The sequence below is a fragment of the Glycine soja genome, chromosome 11 (genome assembly GCF_004193775.1).
Source record: "Glycine soja cultivar W05 chromosome 11, ASM419377v2, whole genome shotgun sequence".
NCBI classification, from domain to species: Eukaryota; Viridiplantae; Streptophyta; class Magnoliopsida; order Fabales; family Fabaceae; genus Glycine; species Glycine soja.
This window is the reverse complement of record NC_041012.1, coordinates 47,716,479-47,736,216: the sequence shown is the minus strand read 5'-3', so window position 1 is coordinate 47,736,216 and position 19,738 is coordinate 47,716,479. Positions and strand designations below refer to the sequence as shown.

The following is a 19,738-nucleotide window of genomic DNA, read 5'->3' as shown; positions in this document are numbered from 1 at the left end:
AGTCCGAGTTCTCAGAGAAAATATATGTAGTCTTTAAAAAGAAAAAGTAAGGGGCCGTTTTTTCCAAGCCCATATAAGGTTTTGCTATAAAGGCCCAAAGAAATCGAAATGAAGCCATCACCATCGACCCCACTTCAAAACAGTAATGCGTCTCTACCGTTATTCCCAGAGACAGAGACATTCTCCCTCCAAAAGAATCACATTCTTTGTTTTCTTCTTCTTGGCCATGGCTTATTCCCGTTGGTGCTGGTTCCCACTCTACTTAGCAGCCTCAATTGCCCTCGGAATCATCGCCATCTCCTCAGCGATACGTTCCACTTCCAACAAGAACCCACCCCAAGATCCACCCATACCCCACGACATCTCACTCAACGCCTCCAACGCTCTCCGCAAAGCAGGCTTCATAGTCATGGCAGATCTTCTCCACCACTCTCCCTCATTCTTCAAACCGCCGCAAAACTCAACCATCTTCGCCATCAAAGACTCCGCCATCAAAAACACCTCCCACCCTCTCTGGTTCCTCAAAACCCTCCTCCTCTACCACACCACCACCTCCAACGCCTATTCCTTCAACGACCTCGTCAAAATTCCCCAAGGAACGTGCCTCCCCACCCTCCTTCGTGATAAAAATGTTTCTCTCACTAAGCTTGACCTTGACCATGCACCAAACTCCGTGGAGATTAATCACGTCTTGATATCAAACCCTAATATCTTCCTCGGAGAGCAACTTGCCGTGCATGGCGTTCTTGCGCCGTTCTCTCCCCTTCAGCCGCAAGACCTTCTTCAACGGGGTTTTGGTTTTGCTATTCGCACACCCACTTGCCGCTCCAACGACGTCAACGTCTCCGTTTCCAAGAACGGGGTTGAGTGGAACCGCGTCGTTCACTTGCTCCGTGCAAAAGGGTATGCTTCGTTCTCGATTGCCTTGCATTCTGTTCTTGATGGGATAAAGAGAGACTTTTCTGGGAGTTTGGGTTATGTCACAATCTTCGCTCCTCGCGATTTGACTTTACTTGGATACCCTTTGACTATTCTTGATAGAGCTGTGAGGCTTCATATTCTGCCTCAAAGGTTTGTTTACAAAGAAATCTCTTCTCTGCCGGTTAGGAGTTTGTTAAAGACGCTCATGCCTGATGAGCATCTTGAGATTGATGGGGTTCTGGATTTTGTGCCGGGCATGGTTGTTAATGGTGTTGTGATTGTGGCGCCTGACATGATCATTTCGGAGAAGTTTGTGGTTCATGGGATTTCTAGAGCTTTTAAGATGGCTGAGGTTACTAGTTGAAGATATTATTGAAGGTCAATGGAGTCCATACATTATGATAGGGTCAGGGAAATTTGTAGCAATTTTGCTTTTGGGTGCATAAGTTTGTATCATTTTTAGTTTCATTGGATAATGTACAAAACATGTATGTTCTCGTAATCTCTACCTTCCTCTGTTTCTTGTCCTGCTAAATTTCCTGTTTCTATGATGTTGCACTTGCCACTGACAAGTAGCTTTATATGTATTTTGTTTTGGAAAACTGATCGTTTGGCACGCTAATATACACTCTTTGAGAGAAAGATAATTATAGAGTCTATAGAGAAACAAAAATGATCCATGACACTAAAAGCTAGTATAAACCATTTGGATGAATATTGTTGATCCTCTAGTCAAGCACATATTATTCTCTCAACCCCATTCAGGATTGGTTTCAGCAGAATCTACCCCTTAACGAATCTCCTTTATTGGTGTCACGCTTTAGAATATGTGGATGCGGCGAAATGAGTTTGTTCTCTCTAGAAAAAGTGGCTTCTTTAGGCTAAATGGTTAGCGTCTGAGATTGAAACTAGTTGTATAAGTTTCTACTATCTAGAGAGATAATCGAATCATGCGAGAAGTGTTACAGTCAAATTAGTGCTTCAACTGGCGTCTTTCAGAAGGGTTCACAAAAATTCAGGTTGAAACAGATTCGCAAGTTGTTTAAAGGCTTATCATTCGTGGTTGTCTTAGAAATCAGCAGGCTGCCACTTTGGTTAGAGCTATAAATATCAAGAGTCTAGCCTCTCAGTTATCTTCTTACATGATGGAACAATGTCTACAGAGAAACAAATTTCGTTGGAGACGCTCAAGCTAAAGCTTGTCTTTCCGCACCTTAGAGTTTTCGATATTTATTCCCTTCCTCCATGCTTTTTGTCCCTGTACTTACTGGCTGATTCTTCAGCATTGTCGTTAAGTCTGTTTCGTTGTTAGGCCCGTTTTAGAATAATAAGGGATTTGGTTTTCGTATACCCCCCCTTTCATCTTCAAAAAAATTCTCCATTTTTTTTATCAAAAATATCTTTGTTAAAAATTTAATAATACTCAATTATGTGTCATCTAAAGATTAAAAAGACCATATGATAGTTTCCAACCACCGGGAGAATAACTTCTCCGTCTACACCATTATTACAAGTTAATTTATACTATACCATGAGAAAATATTATCTTATTCCATTTACTACTAAAACTTGAAAGACTACACTGGAGTAGGTTTAACTTTCTGAGCTAATCTGGATCACAAATGAAACTAGTTCTTTCCAAGCTATGCTAGAAGCTCAACATCAGCAGCATGGACTAATTTTCAATGAAGAGTGCACCAGTCCTTGTGACCAGGAACCCAATTTGGGGATTTTGGGCTAATGTAACTGGACAACACTTTAGAGTTTAGAAGGTCCAGAATGGGCGCATATGTGACGCAACGAGGAGTCTTGTATTGGTTAATGGACGCACCCTGGCTGAGAGCAAAGTCCATGAGCTTGTCAAATGTGCCATTCTCAACCACCTTAATTTCCAATGGTCCAATAGACTCTGACACCCTTCCTTGGCGATACACGCTGTTTAGAGACTCCTCAATCGAAAGGCAACAATGCCCAAAAACGGAAGAAGGAATTGTTGGGGTATGGTCATTTGTGCTAATTTCCCAGTACAGAACGTAGTGGCCAGGGATGGTTGATGTGTCCACGCAGCTTGTGTATTCTGTTAGAGATGCATTGAATTCAGCAAGATGCTCAGCTCCACTCTTCACTGCATTATGTAGCTCAACTTCGTCGGTTTTGTCAGAGTCAATGCTCAGAACCACGTTCTTTCGGCACACGAAGTTGAATTGAGGAGCCTTGTTCTTGAATCCGGCTACACGGAGAATGTCACCAACCCGGTATCTATAAAGTCCTGTATATCAAGATTGACAGCTAATTAACTATTAGAATTTAAAACGAAAAGAAAAATATATAGAAAAAAATGAAATTTTAATTAGGATTTTGAGTGTTGACAACATACATTTCAATAATACTTTATAAGAAAAACTATAAAATCTCCAGTAAAATTCATCAAATAATAAGTGAAACCTACTCAATATTGTGTTTTCAATAAATTTAACTAATCATAAAAGTATGCTCAAAAGAGTGATGTTAGTATTTTTTAAACAAATATATGTTTATATCTTAAAAATATAACATTATAGATTAATTGAAATAAAATTGTTCTTGACAATTTTTTTTTAAAAAATACAACATTTCTTTTTAAAAAAATAAGTTCTTATTTAAACTTTTATTGATTTTAAATCCTTAGAAGTTAGTTATCAAAATGAAAATGCGTTTTTAGCTCAGATTAAACAAGGATTAAAAAAAACATTTTAGGAGGTATAAACATATGGAAGCTGCTTAATTACCTGCATAAGTGGTGACCACAAGCTCATATTCTTGACCCAACTTCACATCTGCAAGATCCACCAAATGCTCTTGCTCCAGTTGAGAAATTGAATTAGTATGTCCGTTGATCTCATCGAGGGGCAAGAACTCAAAGTAAGCCATGGTAGGAATAAGGGTGTAAGCTACCTCACTTGGATCACACGAGGGGTTCAAATTGAGGCCAAAATAGCACTCAGAAGAAGCATACATGGTGCACACAAGAGGGAGACCATTGCTATAATAATCCAATATGGGAATGTACTGAGACATGGTTCCCGTGACAATAACATCAACATACTTGGTGTTGGGCCATATCCTAGTAATAATTCCCTTCCATGACCCCTTCATGCATTCAGTTTCTACGAAATCCGCAAGCGTGGGATTTGGTTTGAGTACTTTCATAACAGCCTCTCTCACAGAAGGGTCAGTGATTTTGGCGTCTAAGGTACCAGTTCTTATGTCATTGCACAAACAAACAAAGTGTTTTTCGAGGAACTTAAGGGCACGAATGAAACCTGAGGCGAAGACTGCGCCAACACGAAGAACTTCCTCGTTTTGGTAAAGGCCACAAAGTAACTGAGAGTACATGCTTTGGTAAGAGTCATGGCAGAGAATGGTTTCATTGGGGCTTGTGTAGTTTGTGTAGGGATCGTGTTTGCGGTGCTTGAAATGTGAGCTTTTGTAATAGCTTGTCAAAACTGGACGAGCAAGGAGTCCACCAGGGGTTTTGGCTTCTGATTTTGTGAACAAAAAGTACATGCCTTTGCCTTTGTCCAAATCGGGCACAAACTGATCCATCACTGGCATCAAGAGGCTATAAAGCATTGATCTCCTCTCTAGCTCCTCTTCTATGGTTGGCATCAATTTTCTCTCCCCACCAGAAGTCCCAGAGCTATTTCATTCAATAAATATATCTAATTTCAGCTATACTTAATTTAAAAAGGAAGAAGGACAAATTGTATGAAGAAAATTGATGTCAAGATTTTAGCAAAACCAAACCTTTGCTTCTCTTGTCATGTACTACATGATTAGCTAGAATTTATTTATTCAAATTCTCACTTCATGCATTTTTGTCTAAATATTTGGAATCAAATATTGATTTCAAAATATCTCATTTTCACAAAATAAAAAACTCATACACTAATCTTAAGACATTAGATCTTCGATCCACTGTTAGTATGTAATTTGTTTTACAACAACTAAACTATTAATATTGACCTAGATGACTATATATGCTAATTGCGTTATAGAATGTGCTAATAACGAACAAATTTGTTGGTAATTGATTCAACAAATATACTATTTAGGATACATTCATAATATTTATATTAAAAGTTTAATTTTGATTAAACAAATGATTTATTTAAGGAGACAATTAATACATACGTTCTCTCAAATATGACAAAAAAACCTAATTCACATTGATTAAAAAGTATACTAATATATAGTTAGCATCATTTAATTTTATATCAAATCATATTTAAAAAATAAATATTTTTTTTCTAAATCACTTTTCATTGAAACTTGATATGAAGAATAAAAAAGTCATCAGAGTTAAAGTTTTAATTAAATGAATAGTATTTTAAAGTTAACTTTATTAAATATGATAAGATTAGTTAAAATTTACTTATATTTAAATAATATATTTTTTTTTTATATTTGAGATGGAAAGAAATACCATTTTTTTTAAATATGACATTTTTTTATGGTAGCCCTTTAAAATAGAGTAATATATATATGAACTATTTTTCAATACAAATTAACACTCTATTAATAGTTTTTATTTTCTATCTATTTTTCTTTTTGTTACACTATATCACCCAATATATTTCCTTTCTTAATTATAAGACTATTTCAATTAATTCACTTTTTTAAGAAAAATAATTATTTTAGTTAATCACATTAGATATGTCAATTATTACATTTAAAAATTAAAAAATGATCTTAGAAAAAGAAACAAAAAAAATTTTGAAAATAATTTTTTGATTAAAAATGAAGGAAGTATATTATTTTATTATCAAGTTATTAGTACAAAATATTCTTTAATTTTATTGATGACTAATATTAATGAACGAATTTGACTTATCAGGGGATATCAACTGAGTCTAATTTCACTTGAATTAATGACTTATTAGTACTTAATATACTTATATTTCTATCTCCTTTATATTTTTTTTTTGGAAAATAATACTTGAATAATTAATATTCTATTATAGACCTAGTCAGAGATAAAAGAAAACAAAATAAAGGTATTATAGCTGATATGATATAATAAAAAAAATAAAGAAAAATTATGAATATTGAATTGGTATGAAAAAAATAGATGTTTAAATATCATTGGTTGTATTTTTCTCTCACTATTTGTCAAATACTAATAGGTAGGAGATAACCACCAATTATTTTTGTTTTAACATTAATAATAATAGAAGAAAGAAGTGTCATATATATATATATATATATATATATATATATATATATATATATATATATATAAAGTGATTAAGTTCATGTATATTTACCTAGTGAGGAACTCTGATATGGGTTTGGAGCATAAAATTGGGGAGGTATCACCATTGGCTATACGATCAATATCTGGCTTTAAATCCTCGTAAGTGACCACGGGCATGATATTCTTGAAGGTGTTTCTGTCAGTGCGTCCTTCTAGGCCATGGCGTTGGAGGTATTCAGCGTTTGCACTTCGAGAAAGGATCTGGGCAAGCACCTTTTCTTGAATTTCATCAGCGTTGGTGGTGACCTCCTCAATGTATTCGAGTGCTCTCTTATTGTTGTTATTACTACCATCATCATCATCATCAAGGTTATCCTTTGGATCGTGGCATAAGTGCTTTGGAGCTTCAGGCATGGCTAAAGAATTAATAGCTATTGAGTTTCGGAGTGAGGAACCAAACATGCACACCTAAAGAGAAACAAGAGTTTGGATCTTGGAGAAGAAGAGTGGGTTGGAATACCAAACAAAGTGTTAAGTGCTTATATATAGGCAAACTGGGAAACCTCTCGAGAGTCCAAACAAATAGGACAAAGGGGTAGGACTGTAAACTTGAAAAATGTAACTTTAATTAATTTCCAAGTAATGTGATTGGAGCTTTGAAAGACCAAGTTTATTTGGGGTTCAAAGTATGGCTTTACAAGAACTTTGCTTCGGCAACCGGGAAAGGATGGTTTCTCTGACTCTAGAGTGATAGTCTTTTTGAAAGTGAAGAAACTTTTATATGATTCGGATTATTATTATTATTTAATTTAGATGATATGTCGTTAAATGTTATGTATTCTTTTTATAAATTAAAAATATTAACATATTGCATAGGAAGTTGGTTGGTAAGTACAAGACCATTTGACGATGGTTTTGGAACTATTTGATAGAATGAAAAGAAATAGGATTGATGGAAATAAAAAAGTTAAAGAAAAATAAATTTTAAATAAAAGAAAAATTAAAGATATTTGATTGAAGAGAAAGAAGTAAAAAAATAAAAAAGAGATAATGAGATGAAAAAAAAAAGTAAAAAATAATATCGTAGATCTCACCAATTTTTAAAATTAGTTTCACCATCTTGTTCTCACACTAAACAACCTCTTTCTCTATATATATTAATTATTTCATCTTCTCTAAGTGTCTTATTTTTCTCCTACTAAACAAGGAATTAGTGTCTTTGGAAAAAATTTTATAATGTTGATCAAACTTTCTTTCTCTGTCTAACATATACGATCAACATAAAAAGTAGCTTCAGTTTTCTACGTCCATTACGTGCGTCTTACTTACAGAAAGCAGATCCAAACATGTTCTTAATAATTTTGTATAAGCAGAAAAGTTTCAAAGAAGGGAACCATAAAGTTGGTGTTTGCTATTGGAAGGGCAGTATCCGGGTAAAGACTAAGGGAAGTATATAGGGTACAATTACCGCGGCTGCTGCTGAGAAAACCAGCAACAACGTTGGCTGCGCGGTAAGTAGATTACGGCTATAGTTGCTCTCGTTGGACTCAATGTTAAATACTGCATAGAAACAGGTCGTAACATATTTTGTGTTATTATATTTTTTGCCAAATGTTGTCTGGTTGAGTATACTAATAATTAATGTGAATATTAAATGTTCTTTGACTACTACTCTTATTAGCAGGATCCATATTTTTAGCTCTGCTACTGTATATAAAACAGTTTTATTAGTTATGACTGAAACTGATGTAAATAGGTTAGACTATTTCTTGTATTTTTTTTTTTAAAAAAAATCCTTGATTGTAAAATATAAAATAAATAGAAGCATGATACATATTTTATTGACTTTACTTTTCTCTAGAATATCGTTGCTGGGGAAATTATCACTACATATAATCTACTTCGCTAGTTAGCTAGGCATCAAAATTTCATAAAGGCGAAGTAACAGACTGCAAGGCTGCATATAATTCTTGGGAAAATTAATGTTAAAGACGGATAATTTAATTTAAAAGGACAGATATAAACCTTAAATTATTGAAAAGGATCACATATTTGTATGCCTTTATGTTTAAATAATCTTTCTTAATGGTCTTAATTAATAATTAATTTTGATTGGCTATGAGTTTAGCTGTAAACTGATGACTAATGTAAATGAAAAAAATAATGAACATGGGATCAGTCTTGAAAAGTAGCTATTGTGGAGACGTGTTATATCTTTCAAGAATATAGGTATTGAAAATGGAAAGACATTGTACCGACCTCGCTTTAGGTTTACTATATTTGATATATAGTCTGTATTGATATTTGTATGAGCCTTACAGGTTTGTTTTTAAAAAAGGTTATAATAGATTAAAGGAGGAATGCATTTATAAACTATCAATTTCTAACTTATGTAAAACTTTTTCAGTATACTGGAATAGACATACATCAACTTGTTTTCATGTGTTTTTAAGAAAGTAATAAACAGGCATTGTTTTGTAAGTTGTAAATGCAAAACTTTTTCTTTAGACTTGTAGGCCAGGGGTAGGATATGCTCTATTCCGTTAGCGTGACTCCAAATAACTGCCTAACTATCCAATACTCGCGACACCTGCACAGATAAAATGAATGGGAAACAATATTTTCCAAGTGAAGATAGCGATAGATGATGGAAATAAAAAGCCTTGGCTTCCTTATCTTGACTCCACTTCAAGTTTCAAGTAAACTGCTCATTTTTCTTCCAGGACCCATCACTGATTCAATTCAGTGATTCTGTACACCCACTCCACTTCCCACTGATTAATGCGCTACTTTGTCATTGAATTTGTAAGTCGCTGTTTCTAGCTCTACACACACAAACAACACTGAATGTGTGTTATCACAGTCATGCACAGCACTTTAATAATTTAAATACATTACTGAAAAACTCATTTGACCGATTAAGTGTAGAAGAGTGGCTTGACGTACAGTAATTTGATTAGAGGCAACAAAGTCTGGTGGTGCCCAAGGTAGCAATGAAGAAAAGTGATGGATTTTAATAACAAAACAATATATGCACAATCATGAATTATAATAATAATTATAAAAGAGTTAGAAATTGTGTACGGAGAAGAGAAGAAGAAATTCATGTATATTTCTCAAAAAAGATCACGAATAACATAACAAAATGAGAAAAATCCTCAACACTTGATAATTAGGGTTTTTCATGCAATGTTTTACTGCACAAATCTGTCCAATGAGACAATAATTTATGACTACTAAACAAGAGTAAGGTTTCCAATCGAGAAAAAATTATTAAGTGATATGAGATTATTATGGTCATTATTTATCTCTATATGAAATGAATTCGAGCATTATTAATTTTATCTTGTAAATATAAAAAAATAAATATGTTTCTTTAAGAGTCTGTTAGAATCATGTACATATGATGATTTCATATCATCTAATAATTTTTCTCAAATGAGAGTTTTCCATCAGAGACTCATTCACATCATAGGTGCAAAGAGCTAATATCGATAAATTAAACTATCATAAGTATTAGGTTCATAATTAATATTAATTATCTAAAATTTTATCCAATAATTAGATAATACTAGTTCCTAAAATTCTAACAATCTCTCACTTGAATAACATTACTTTATAGAGATAAATTAAAGATTAATAAAAACAAATAAAGATATCAATTATGTAAAAAAAAAAAACTATTAACAATGGAAAAAATATATCTAATAAAGAAAAACATTATACAAGTCAATTAACTCACATTTCAAATGGTTTTTATTTATTTTAAATACATATTATATTTACAATTATTTGGTAAAATATTAATTTGAAGATAGAACTCAATAGGTAATAATACTTGAAAATTTTCCCATGTAGCTATATATTGTAAGTTTGGGCAAAAGCTATCTTTATTAGAAGCCCAATTTTGGAGCACTCTAACAGTACATAAACATCTAGTTGACAATCTTTAGTTTTTTTCTTTTTATCGTATCACTTCTTCAATTATATCAGGAACTTATGTCTCTTCTCTTTTTATCTCTTTATCAGTGTCTACAATTTTTCCATGTTTATAAGCTTGCACGTCTTTAATTTAAACGATTGTTTCTTTCGAAATACGAATATGATGAGTACAATAAGGTTTTGACTCAACTAGCATAGAGAGAGAAATATCAGGATCAGTTACTCTTGATATAAGTATATATACGAATGTCATTGATTTTAGTAAAACTATATATAGGGATTTACAACAGCACATCAGCACATGGATGAGGAGAAGGGAGAGGCGACTATTTTATTTTATTAACCCTTAAAGTTAAAGGGAAATAAATTTTGTATAGTTTTGAGAGATTAAGTTTGCCAACTTTAGCTGTGATTTATTATGAGAATGTAAACTATTAGTGTCTATTAACAGAAAACTTAAAAGCCATCCAATTATTTCAGCTGAACAAACCCTATTGAAAACAATTATTTCTTACGTGCAATATATTTAATAGTTATGTTGTGAATTACGTAAATATTTTTAATTTAAGCACACATTAAAAAATATCTCTTAAAAAAGAATTAAGAGAAAAATATTTTAATTAATTCTTATGAAAGTAAAAAAATATAAGTATATGTATTAGGTTTAAGAGAAAAAATAATAAAATTTTAAAAATTAAACATATTCAATTTGATAATATAGTTGACATTCGTGGCAATCAAATTTTAATGTAAGAGCGAAATTCAAGTTATAGGTTTTTTGATTTGTTGTTATAGTAATTTAATATAATTTTATATCTATATTTTCAATTTAAATTTATTTTTAAATGATTTTATCCGTAAAATTTTATGCGTTTCTTAAGACAAGGAATCGTATGAAAAACTCATAATAAAAAAAAGGATCAAATTATAAAAAAAATATAACACTAAGAGACTAAACAAATGGAAAACTAGTAATATTTAAAAAGATAAATAATATACATTTAGAGAAAAAATAAGTGTTTTTATTTTTATAATTAATAATTCAAATTTATTTAATTATATTTCAGTACTGGTAAAGACTATCACGATAAAAGGAACTTATAAAGTAACTAAAAACTTACAAGTTAGTTGAAGTTTATAAGCTTTATGTTATGAGCTCACAATTTAAAAACTTTTAAGTTAATTGATTTAATTTAAAGTGTTTAATGATATTAATTAATAAATTATTTGATAAATGTTAACATGACGTAAAAGTGTTTAATCAGATTAATTAATAAGTTTGTTGATTCACCATGAAAAATTAATTAATTACTTTTTCACCATAAATCTAATTCGATCACATGATACACTGTGTATCATTTGAAACATTGTATTCGTTTGTTGATAATATGTGTACAACAATCTTCGAATTCATATTTAAGAACTTATCCGAACTTTCAACTAAGATGCATCGTAGGTTTAGGTAAGTATCGCAATAATCTGTCCTAATCTTACTAAAAACAGCACCTACAGGATGCTATATATCCTCATCAAAGGCCTCGAGTAACATATAGAAATCGAAGTTTGTCCAATGCCCTTATGCCACCTAAGTACTTGATCGGTCAACTTCTCCAACATAGTGCATAACCTAAATGTCCTGCATCTAGAGGTTGCTAACGTCTCCCTTTCATAATTAATGTTAATGGGGAGGGATTTTCCAATAGTTGAAGACAGACCTATGCCTGCCCCTCTTAAAGTATACAGTATTGTTCAGGTAGTAAAGTGAATCTTGTTGCTAGGCTTTAATATAATTTTAATACATAAATATATACAGTTAAACTTAATTTCTCAATGTAATTTTCATAATTTTTTTTATTTTTTTTAAATTTTCGTATCATTACTTAATAATAATGTGGCATACACCTGGCATTATTTGATGTAAAATAATTAGATGCATGTTATATTATTGATAAATGATAATAGATAATCATATTTACGCTTTTTTTTTCTCTCTCACATACAAACACTTTTAACATGACTTTCTAAACGATCTAAAAAAATATTTCATCTTTACTCTATTTTGTTCCTTTTCCTAAACCTTCCTCTTTCTTTCATATTTTCTCGTTAAAGTAGAGATCTCCACTAACATTTTGCCTTCATATACTCAATGTTAGAATATTTTCTGCAAGTAAATCACCTAAAAGTGAGGAATTATTCTGATGACATGCACCAAAATAATTTCGCCATGCAACCAAATTTGGTAGACCTTGAAAGAGAACCTGTCTTTATCCACTCACTGTTACTGATTCCATATATATCAAGTAGTATTATTTTCCTATATCAATATAGCTGCTGTATCTGTATACATATATAGGCCTTTATGTTTTAAATTTAATTGATCTGAAGAATTTGTGGCAGTAAATTATAATTGTGGTCCGCAGTGGTAGAACGTGATTGAGAATGTCTCTGGTTAAGAGTTAGCAACGGCTACACAACTCATTACGTGGCCTAATAAACAACGCAGCCAGAATTCCAAAGTCTAGAGGATGATCTATATATTAATTAACGCACCTAAACCTACATGTCTTTTCATTTCCGAATTTGATTGCATATCTGTTGCTAGTCTCCCGTTCATTATTCAGTTGTCAAAATGAACCTGGAGATTCATGTTACAATGGATAACCATATACTCTTGCACCCCTTTCTTCTGTACATAATGGACGTTAATTATAATATATATCTGCATAAAAGAATAAGATGGAATTAATACTTCCTGTAGAAGTAGAAACTAGTTTTTGTAGTTGAATAACATTATTAATTTCACAACGTTTTTTCTTTAATATTTTTTATTTTCCCTTATTTCCTTATTTATTTTGTTTCACATTTTCTTATGTTTTTATTATAAAATTATAGGAATTATGTGAAATTAATGTTACTCTTTCTAGTTTTAGCTCATCAATACTTGTTTTGTTTTGCAGTAATTATATGTAAGATACCTTAACATTATAAATACTCCATTAACATATATTATTTCTCTCATTTTTTTTTCTTTCTATTATATCATTTATTATATCTACGTTATTTCTTACCTTTTTCCACTTATTATATCTCTACATTTTTTTTCTTATTTTTTATTTACCAATTTTGTTAGATTACCATTTACATTTCTATAATTTTTATATCTTAAAGAAAAATCACTGAATTTTGATGTGTTTATTTGGTCTCCTGGTGATTAGGTATTATGTAGAATAAATGTTGTGCTTATTGCACATCCTCTAATGCTATCATTTTAAAATACTTTGGGTGTCTTATCTTATATTAAAACAATAACTAGCTCCCACAATGTCACATAATATATATTTAAATAATCCATGTTTAAATTTGCACTAATGATTAAAAAGTTAAGCAACTCATACGTTTATAACTTTTTATTTCAAATTAAAATATATCCTATAAAAAATATAAAACTTATTTTGAAGAAACCATTGCCATGTAAACTTGCTCCAACTAGAAATAATATACCAAATAAATATTCAACAACATAATAAAAAAAATAATAAAACTTAAATTACACAATATTTAAATAATCAAATCTAGTATTGCATTACTACCACATAATAATTTCCAGAGAGAATAGTAGTGATAGAACATTCTTATTAAGGGTTTAATTTTGTTGGAGAATAAGGATTTGATATTAATTTTAAGAGGTGAGGGTTCCTCGATTTAGAAACAACACACCAAATAGAAGTATGTTGAATCGTAAATACATAGAAAATAACTTAAAATGACTTCAATTTTGATCTAATTGAGTCCACCAAGTTTACATAGAGTTTGCACTGGAGTCAACTCGCGGAGAGTAAATAGACTCGTAAACTCATAAGAATTTAAAGTTAATTTGAGAGTTTGATAACCATAATTGTCACTTCCACTATCATATATAGAGTAACCATTATCACTATTGTCAATTGTCACATTTTTATCATCATTGTTATCATTATCATTACAATTATATCATTATTATTACTGTATCATTGTCTACACCACCATGATAATCATTATTATTATTACGACCATCATCTATCACTACCTGGATTTGTATCTAATAATGGACAAAATATCACAATAATGTTATATGGTATGTATGGAATTTAAGATAAGATTAAAGTTCACCCCTTACAGTTTTTCTATCTTTTTTTTTAAATTATATCTTATCATTTATATATTATAATATTTTCACCATCAAATGATCTATCTTTTTTCTTTGATTATTTTTTTTATAAGCGGATCACTTATTATATATGGTTTGAAGAACTGCACATTCTTTATTTCTTGCATTATGGCTAAGGAGTTTTTTTATTCAATTCCTTCTTCTCTTGCACTATAATGTTTCTCTTTGAGAAAAAGAAAACTATTTTACTTTTGGTATAATACTTTATAGTTTATAGGATCAAATATATTTGAGGAAGTCATGTCTTCAACAATCTCTTAAATCTGTTCATTCTAATTATTTATGGAAGCATAGAATTAACCATATTAGATTCTTAATGGATTGAAAACGCCCGTCCTTTCCCTACCCTTCCCCAATTAAATTAAGAACAACTTTGTCTCTTAATTATTATTTTTAAATAATTTTAAATCTCTCTACAATATCTTTCTTTTTTTGAGGATGAATATCTTATTAATCTTCCTACTTTTTTTATATGGTAAGTATTAAATACATTTTATTTTTGTGCAACATTGTGTACATTTGCTTTCTTTATTTTTATATACAGATATATATTTATTTTTCTTACAAAGTAGTAACAAAATTGTAGAAAAATATAACATTAATTTTTGTTAACCCTTGTCGACGTTATATTTTTTATAAATGTTATTTTCTAATTGTGGGACACGAAAATTAAGGGGACACGTGTTTTGGTTTCCATATTACCACTAGTAATGGCCGACCTATACCATCTCCGAGAAGTTTTATTCTGGTTTTGCGTCCTGGTCAATGATCATTAATTATTTCATACTGATCATATACGCTTTTCTGGTGAAGGAATCGGGTATGCTTTAATTTAAAGCCTATGACCAAGAGTACAAGAGCTATCAGTATTTAAAAAACTGAATTGAAATAAGAAGGAGCAGGGAATCAAACTCCCTAATGCCTGGGATCAGATAAAGGCCATATTATATATTTAGGTTATCACACACACACACACACATATATATATATATATATATATATATTGTAACTTTTTTTTTATTAATCTATTTCGAAGAATTTGGTTGGCGAACACATTTTTTATGAGGTAAATAATCATTCTTAAAAAATCTTTAATTTAGTTATTAAATATATAAAAAGTATTATAATTTAATTCTGTTGTTGAGTTTATTAACTATTTGGTTATTAAGCTAGCTATAATGTTTAAAAATGACTTTAATATTAAATTGTATTTTATGATTAATTTATTATTAAGTTATAAAATTCAGAAATCAATTAATTGTCACACTTTTTAATATTTACACATTCAAGAGACTAAATCATAATTTTTTATTTTTCAAAAATTAAATAATTGTTATTAATTTACTCTTTACGGGATCAAAATGATTTTTTTTTTTTCATTCTGAATGTTCGAAATTAAAAGGGATCGAATTCCTTTGGGAACATACATGCCGGTAAATGTCATGCTATATACTTATATACAAGAAACATAGAACAATAGATTTTATTTCCAAGCCAGTTAAGAAGATTATATAAAATACAAGACAAAGCTTCATATACTGATTTCACAATTCGATAGCCTCAAATTTAGAGCTTTCCACAACGACAACCCTGCCTCACTCTCATAGCTAGCTAGCTGGTAATGTTAAAAGTTAATAAAAAAAACATATGTGGTGATTTCTGCTGTGGATTATATATTTGATGTGACGCAAATTAAGGTAAAGGATAAGGCTCAGAAAGCATGAAAATGAATCACCAAAAAGGAAATGAATAAACGGATTGATAACTTCATGATTTGATTCATTTTGTTCATGACAAACTACTTATACCCTATATGTGCTATTTTCTACCCATCTTTTCATGTAACGAGCATGGCTAACACGTGGGACCTTCGCCCTTAACCAACAGTAGTATGATAGAAATACACTCGAATTGTCACGTAATCTCTTTGAAACGAGCTAAGGATGATTAAGTGGAGGAGACATAATTAACTTTGATCCGTATGCCTCCCTCAACTTTCTAAGAGGGGGAAGAAACACAAACAAGGAAGGCCAATAAAAGTGGGGAGCATTTCCACGTCAAAGTTGATATAATTTGTTAGCATTTGGGATTGAAGAGTATTTGGAGTAATGATCTAATGGAAATCAGAACATATATATTGGACATAATCATTTGCTTCAAAAGATTAGCCATCTTGACCGACCTAGCTAAGCTTATATTTCTTTCATTGTGGGACATCACCACTTATATATCACAAACATATTCACATGTGCTCTCATACAAGGAATTTATTGTCGAAACTTGAAAATTTAATAGTGGAATAATAATAATAATGGTGAAACGACGGATAAAATCTTAAATTTAGAAAACAATGGCATATATAAGTGAATTAAAGGTCATATAAGATGACTCGTAGAATTATTATTTTAAAATTTTGAGATAAGATATTACTACTATGTTAAACTATTATTGTCATTCATCTCTTGACCCATTAAGAAACAATTTTATATTAATTTCAAATTTCCGAAACTCCCCTCAAACTTCTAACATTTGAATTTTTTTTTTATATTATTTGAACGATCCTAACATTGAATAACTTTATAAACATGACATCAAATCTGTTTTCCATTTACAACAACGACTGCTTGATGGCCAAAAGAGCCAATAAAAAGAACTCATACTACGTGTGGAGTTGAAGATGGGGCTAAAATGTTTCTGGCTTGTCGGCATTTTGGTGCTAAGGACCATAAAAAATAAAACACACGCAAAGAACAAAAAAAAATAAAAAAATAAAATGATATGAAAACTAAGTTAACGGAGAGGAGCAAGCATGATCAATTTTAGTAGTGAAGTACACAGAGAAGACATAAAAAGTGAATGATAGATGCCAGCAGCTGATAGGCTATGCACATTGTCACATTGACGTGAGAGAGATCGATCTGGTTTTGTTGTCTTCATGATTTTCATCCCCACGATGAAAAGTAAGGGAGATATATTATTATGTTCTGTTATGTGTTGTACATTATGTCTCACACCATGATTTCTTTTTCCATAAAATGCATGAGATGAAGCTGAAACTTAGTTCAGGACTATTTTACAATTGGATGTTTTAGCACTTTTTTCTTTCTACCTTTAAGAAATTGGAAAGAGGGAATTAACAGTTCTAGAATTTGATATGGTGGTAACCTCCCAAATGACAGTAGTTAGACTATGTAATTAACAATTAGAAAAAAATATTAATTTATTAAAAAAAGTTTGTTAATTTATTCAAAAATAATATCACAAAATAAATTTTTAAGTTAGTTTTTTTAAATGTGTCATATTTTTTATAATCTCAAGAAAATAATTATGTAAATAAATAATTCAAACTAAGATTTAAATTTAAGAAACAGGTTAAACCTTAAGATAAAAAAAAAATATAATGATATTTTTCACGGTCATTTGAAGGGTTTTTTCTTCTTCTTACCAATGTTAGAAAGGAAATAAATGGACTTAATTGCATTGATTTGGGATTGGGACATTTTGTTTCATCATTCATTGTGGGCTTTGCTATATCGCTCACATCTTTTAGTAAGCACACTCCCCTTCTCTTTTTTAAAAGTTAATTACTTAAATAACCTCCACCTTTTAAATCTTTTTTTCTCCTCAAACACTCCACTTTTCAGCGCAACAACACACTCCCTCTTTCATAGCAACAACACATTTCTTTTCCTTTTCATCACACTCCCTCATCTCTTTCACTCTCTTCATCCTCTTTCAATATCTTACTCTAGTCTCCCTTTAGTCCTCCTTTATATTTTGCTCTAGTGTTAGGTTTTTTTATCCTCCAAACTCCAATGTGGTATGTTTGTGCTCCCAACTATTTTTCTTCATGTTTTTTTTTGTTCACCCACACAACGCCATTGATGTCTCTCATTTTATCTATGCATCAATGTATAACAAGATCTTAAATTTGTTGTAGTGAAGCGTCTCTTAGAGTCATCCAAATTGAAGGACCAATATCAATTATATTTTTTCTTACTTCAATTGCTTCACTAGTGTACATTTTTTTTCCTTTATATGATATTTTTAATGATCCTAATGTTGTGTTTGAATTTTTCCAAATGTTTTCCTTAACATTTTTGGAAAGTACTTCCCAAAACACAAAAATAGTATACAAAAAGTACTTTTTTGAATGTTAAGAAAAACAAAATTATTCTAGAAAGTACTTTCCACAACATGATCATATTTTTTAACATTTTAGAAAGTACTTTCCAAAACATAAAACAATATTCATAAAAGTACTTTTTAGAATGTTAAAAAAAATTGTGTTTTGGAAAATACTGTTTGGAATGTTAAAAAAAATATTTTTATGAAAATTAATTTTCAGAATAATAAGTATATATCAATATTATGGGTATAAACGATATATACGTGATGATAAAAATTAGAGAAATAAATGGAAATATACTTAGCAAAAAAGGGGAGTAGATATAGTAAAAGCTTTCATTTTGTTGCATCGGCCTTCATATCTATATAGGCCCGCTTCAGAATTTAGAACATTCAATATATTTTTATGAAAAGTAATTTTCAGAATAATAATTATGACAAAATTTATAAAAACATTTAGTTTTGATCTATTTAATATAAGTCAAAGTATCATGTGATTAATTTATGATATATTCTACTTAAAAATATTATGATTCTATTGTTATTATTTATAATAAAATAGATTGGAAAATTATATGCTTAAGAAGAAACTAAAAAAGTAATAAGAAATTAAAATATTTATAAATATACTATATTAAATGTATGTTATAAATGGATTGATTTTTATGGGCTTGCCAATTAATTAAAAAAATTCTAGATCTTTAAATATTATTTTAAATTAGTTATTATATAAGCCAATAACTCATCATCATGTATTAACCTATTGTTGATCCAAGGGGAATTCAACTTGAATTTCTCAGGTAATGCTAGACCTCATTAAAGTTTGGTAAATTTTCTCACATCAATAACTCAGTAAAAAAAAAATAGAATAACATTGTTAAAAAAAATCACACATAGATATTTAAATAAATGCTTCAATAAATCTAAGAATATACTGCATTTTGAAGGAGGACGAACTTGCTGACCATCTCTCACTTCCCCAGCGCACGTTCCTTTCCTTGACGTTGAGCAAAGATAGCAGGAAACTAAGTCTGAAAGTATTTTTGGCATTCAAAGCAGTGGCACCAAATTTTCAGGGTAATGGCAGCAAAAAATCTAATAGAAATCTTCCTAAGCAGCAGCTGACTATAATTTAAATGGTTTCGTTTACGAATTTTTCTTTATTTACACTTAATTTAAATTTAAATTAAAATAACTTTGAAAGAAGCTTAATTGGTAGACGACTGGCTTCGTTAATTAGGGTCCTTATTAAGAATAAATTTTTGAAGTGTTTTAAAATCAATTTTCTTACTTGAGATATAATA

The 19,738-nt window shown here is 30.4% G+C and overlaps 2 protein-coding genes across 2 annotated transcripts; one reads left to right on the top strand and one right to left on the bottom strand.

Annotated features, from left to right (window-relative positions):
• Positions 1-135: 135 nt before the first annotated feature.
• Positions 136-1,525, top strand: LOC114375221 (fasciclin-like arabinogalactan protein 21). Its single transcript, XM_028332992.1, has one exon. It carries the CDS (start codon positions 146-148, stop codon positions 1,283-1,285), a length of 1,140 nt encoding a protein of 379 aa, XP_028188793.1. The 5' UTR covers positions 136-145; the 3' UTR covers positions 1,286-1,525.
• Positions 1,526-2,383: 858 nt separating this feature from the next.
• On the bottom strand, positions 2,384-6,851 carry LOC114375234 (indole-3-acetic acid-amido synthetase GH3.6-like). The gene is made up of 3 exons (XM_028333006.1): positions 6,228-6,851; positions 3,690-4,600; positions 2,384-3,190 (listed from the first exon to the last, which is right to left on the bottom strand). The coding sequence occupies exons 1-3, from the start codon at positions 6,617-6,619 to the stop codon at positions 2,604-2,606; spliced, it is 1,890 nt and encodes a 629-aa protein (XP_028188807.1). The 5' UTR covers positions 6,620-6,851; the 3' UTR covers positions 2,384-2,603.
• Between the last annotated feature and the right edge of the window lie 12,887 nt (positions 6,852-19,738).

What these genes read in the sequence shown, in the direction of transcription:
- LOC114375221 (XM_028332992.1), top strand. Translation starts at nt 146, where the DNA reads ATGCGTCTCTACCGTTATTCCCAGAGACAGAGACATTCTCCCTCCAAA.
- LOC114375234 (XM_028333006.1), bottom strand. Translation starts at nt 6,619, where the DNA reads ATGTTTGGTTCCTCACTCCGAAACTCAATAGCTATTAATTCTTTAGCC. An exon ending in ATATCAGAGTTCCTCACTAG is followed by an intron (nt 4,601 to 6,227) that starts GTAAATATACAT and finishes TGAATGAAATAG; the next exon opens with CTCTGGGACTTCTGGTGGGG. An exon ending in TGTGGTCACCACTTATGCAG is followed by an intron (nt 3,191 to 3,689) that starts GTAATTAAGCAG and finishes CTTGATATACAG; the next exon opens with GACTTTATAGATACCGGGTT.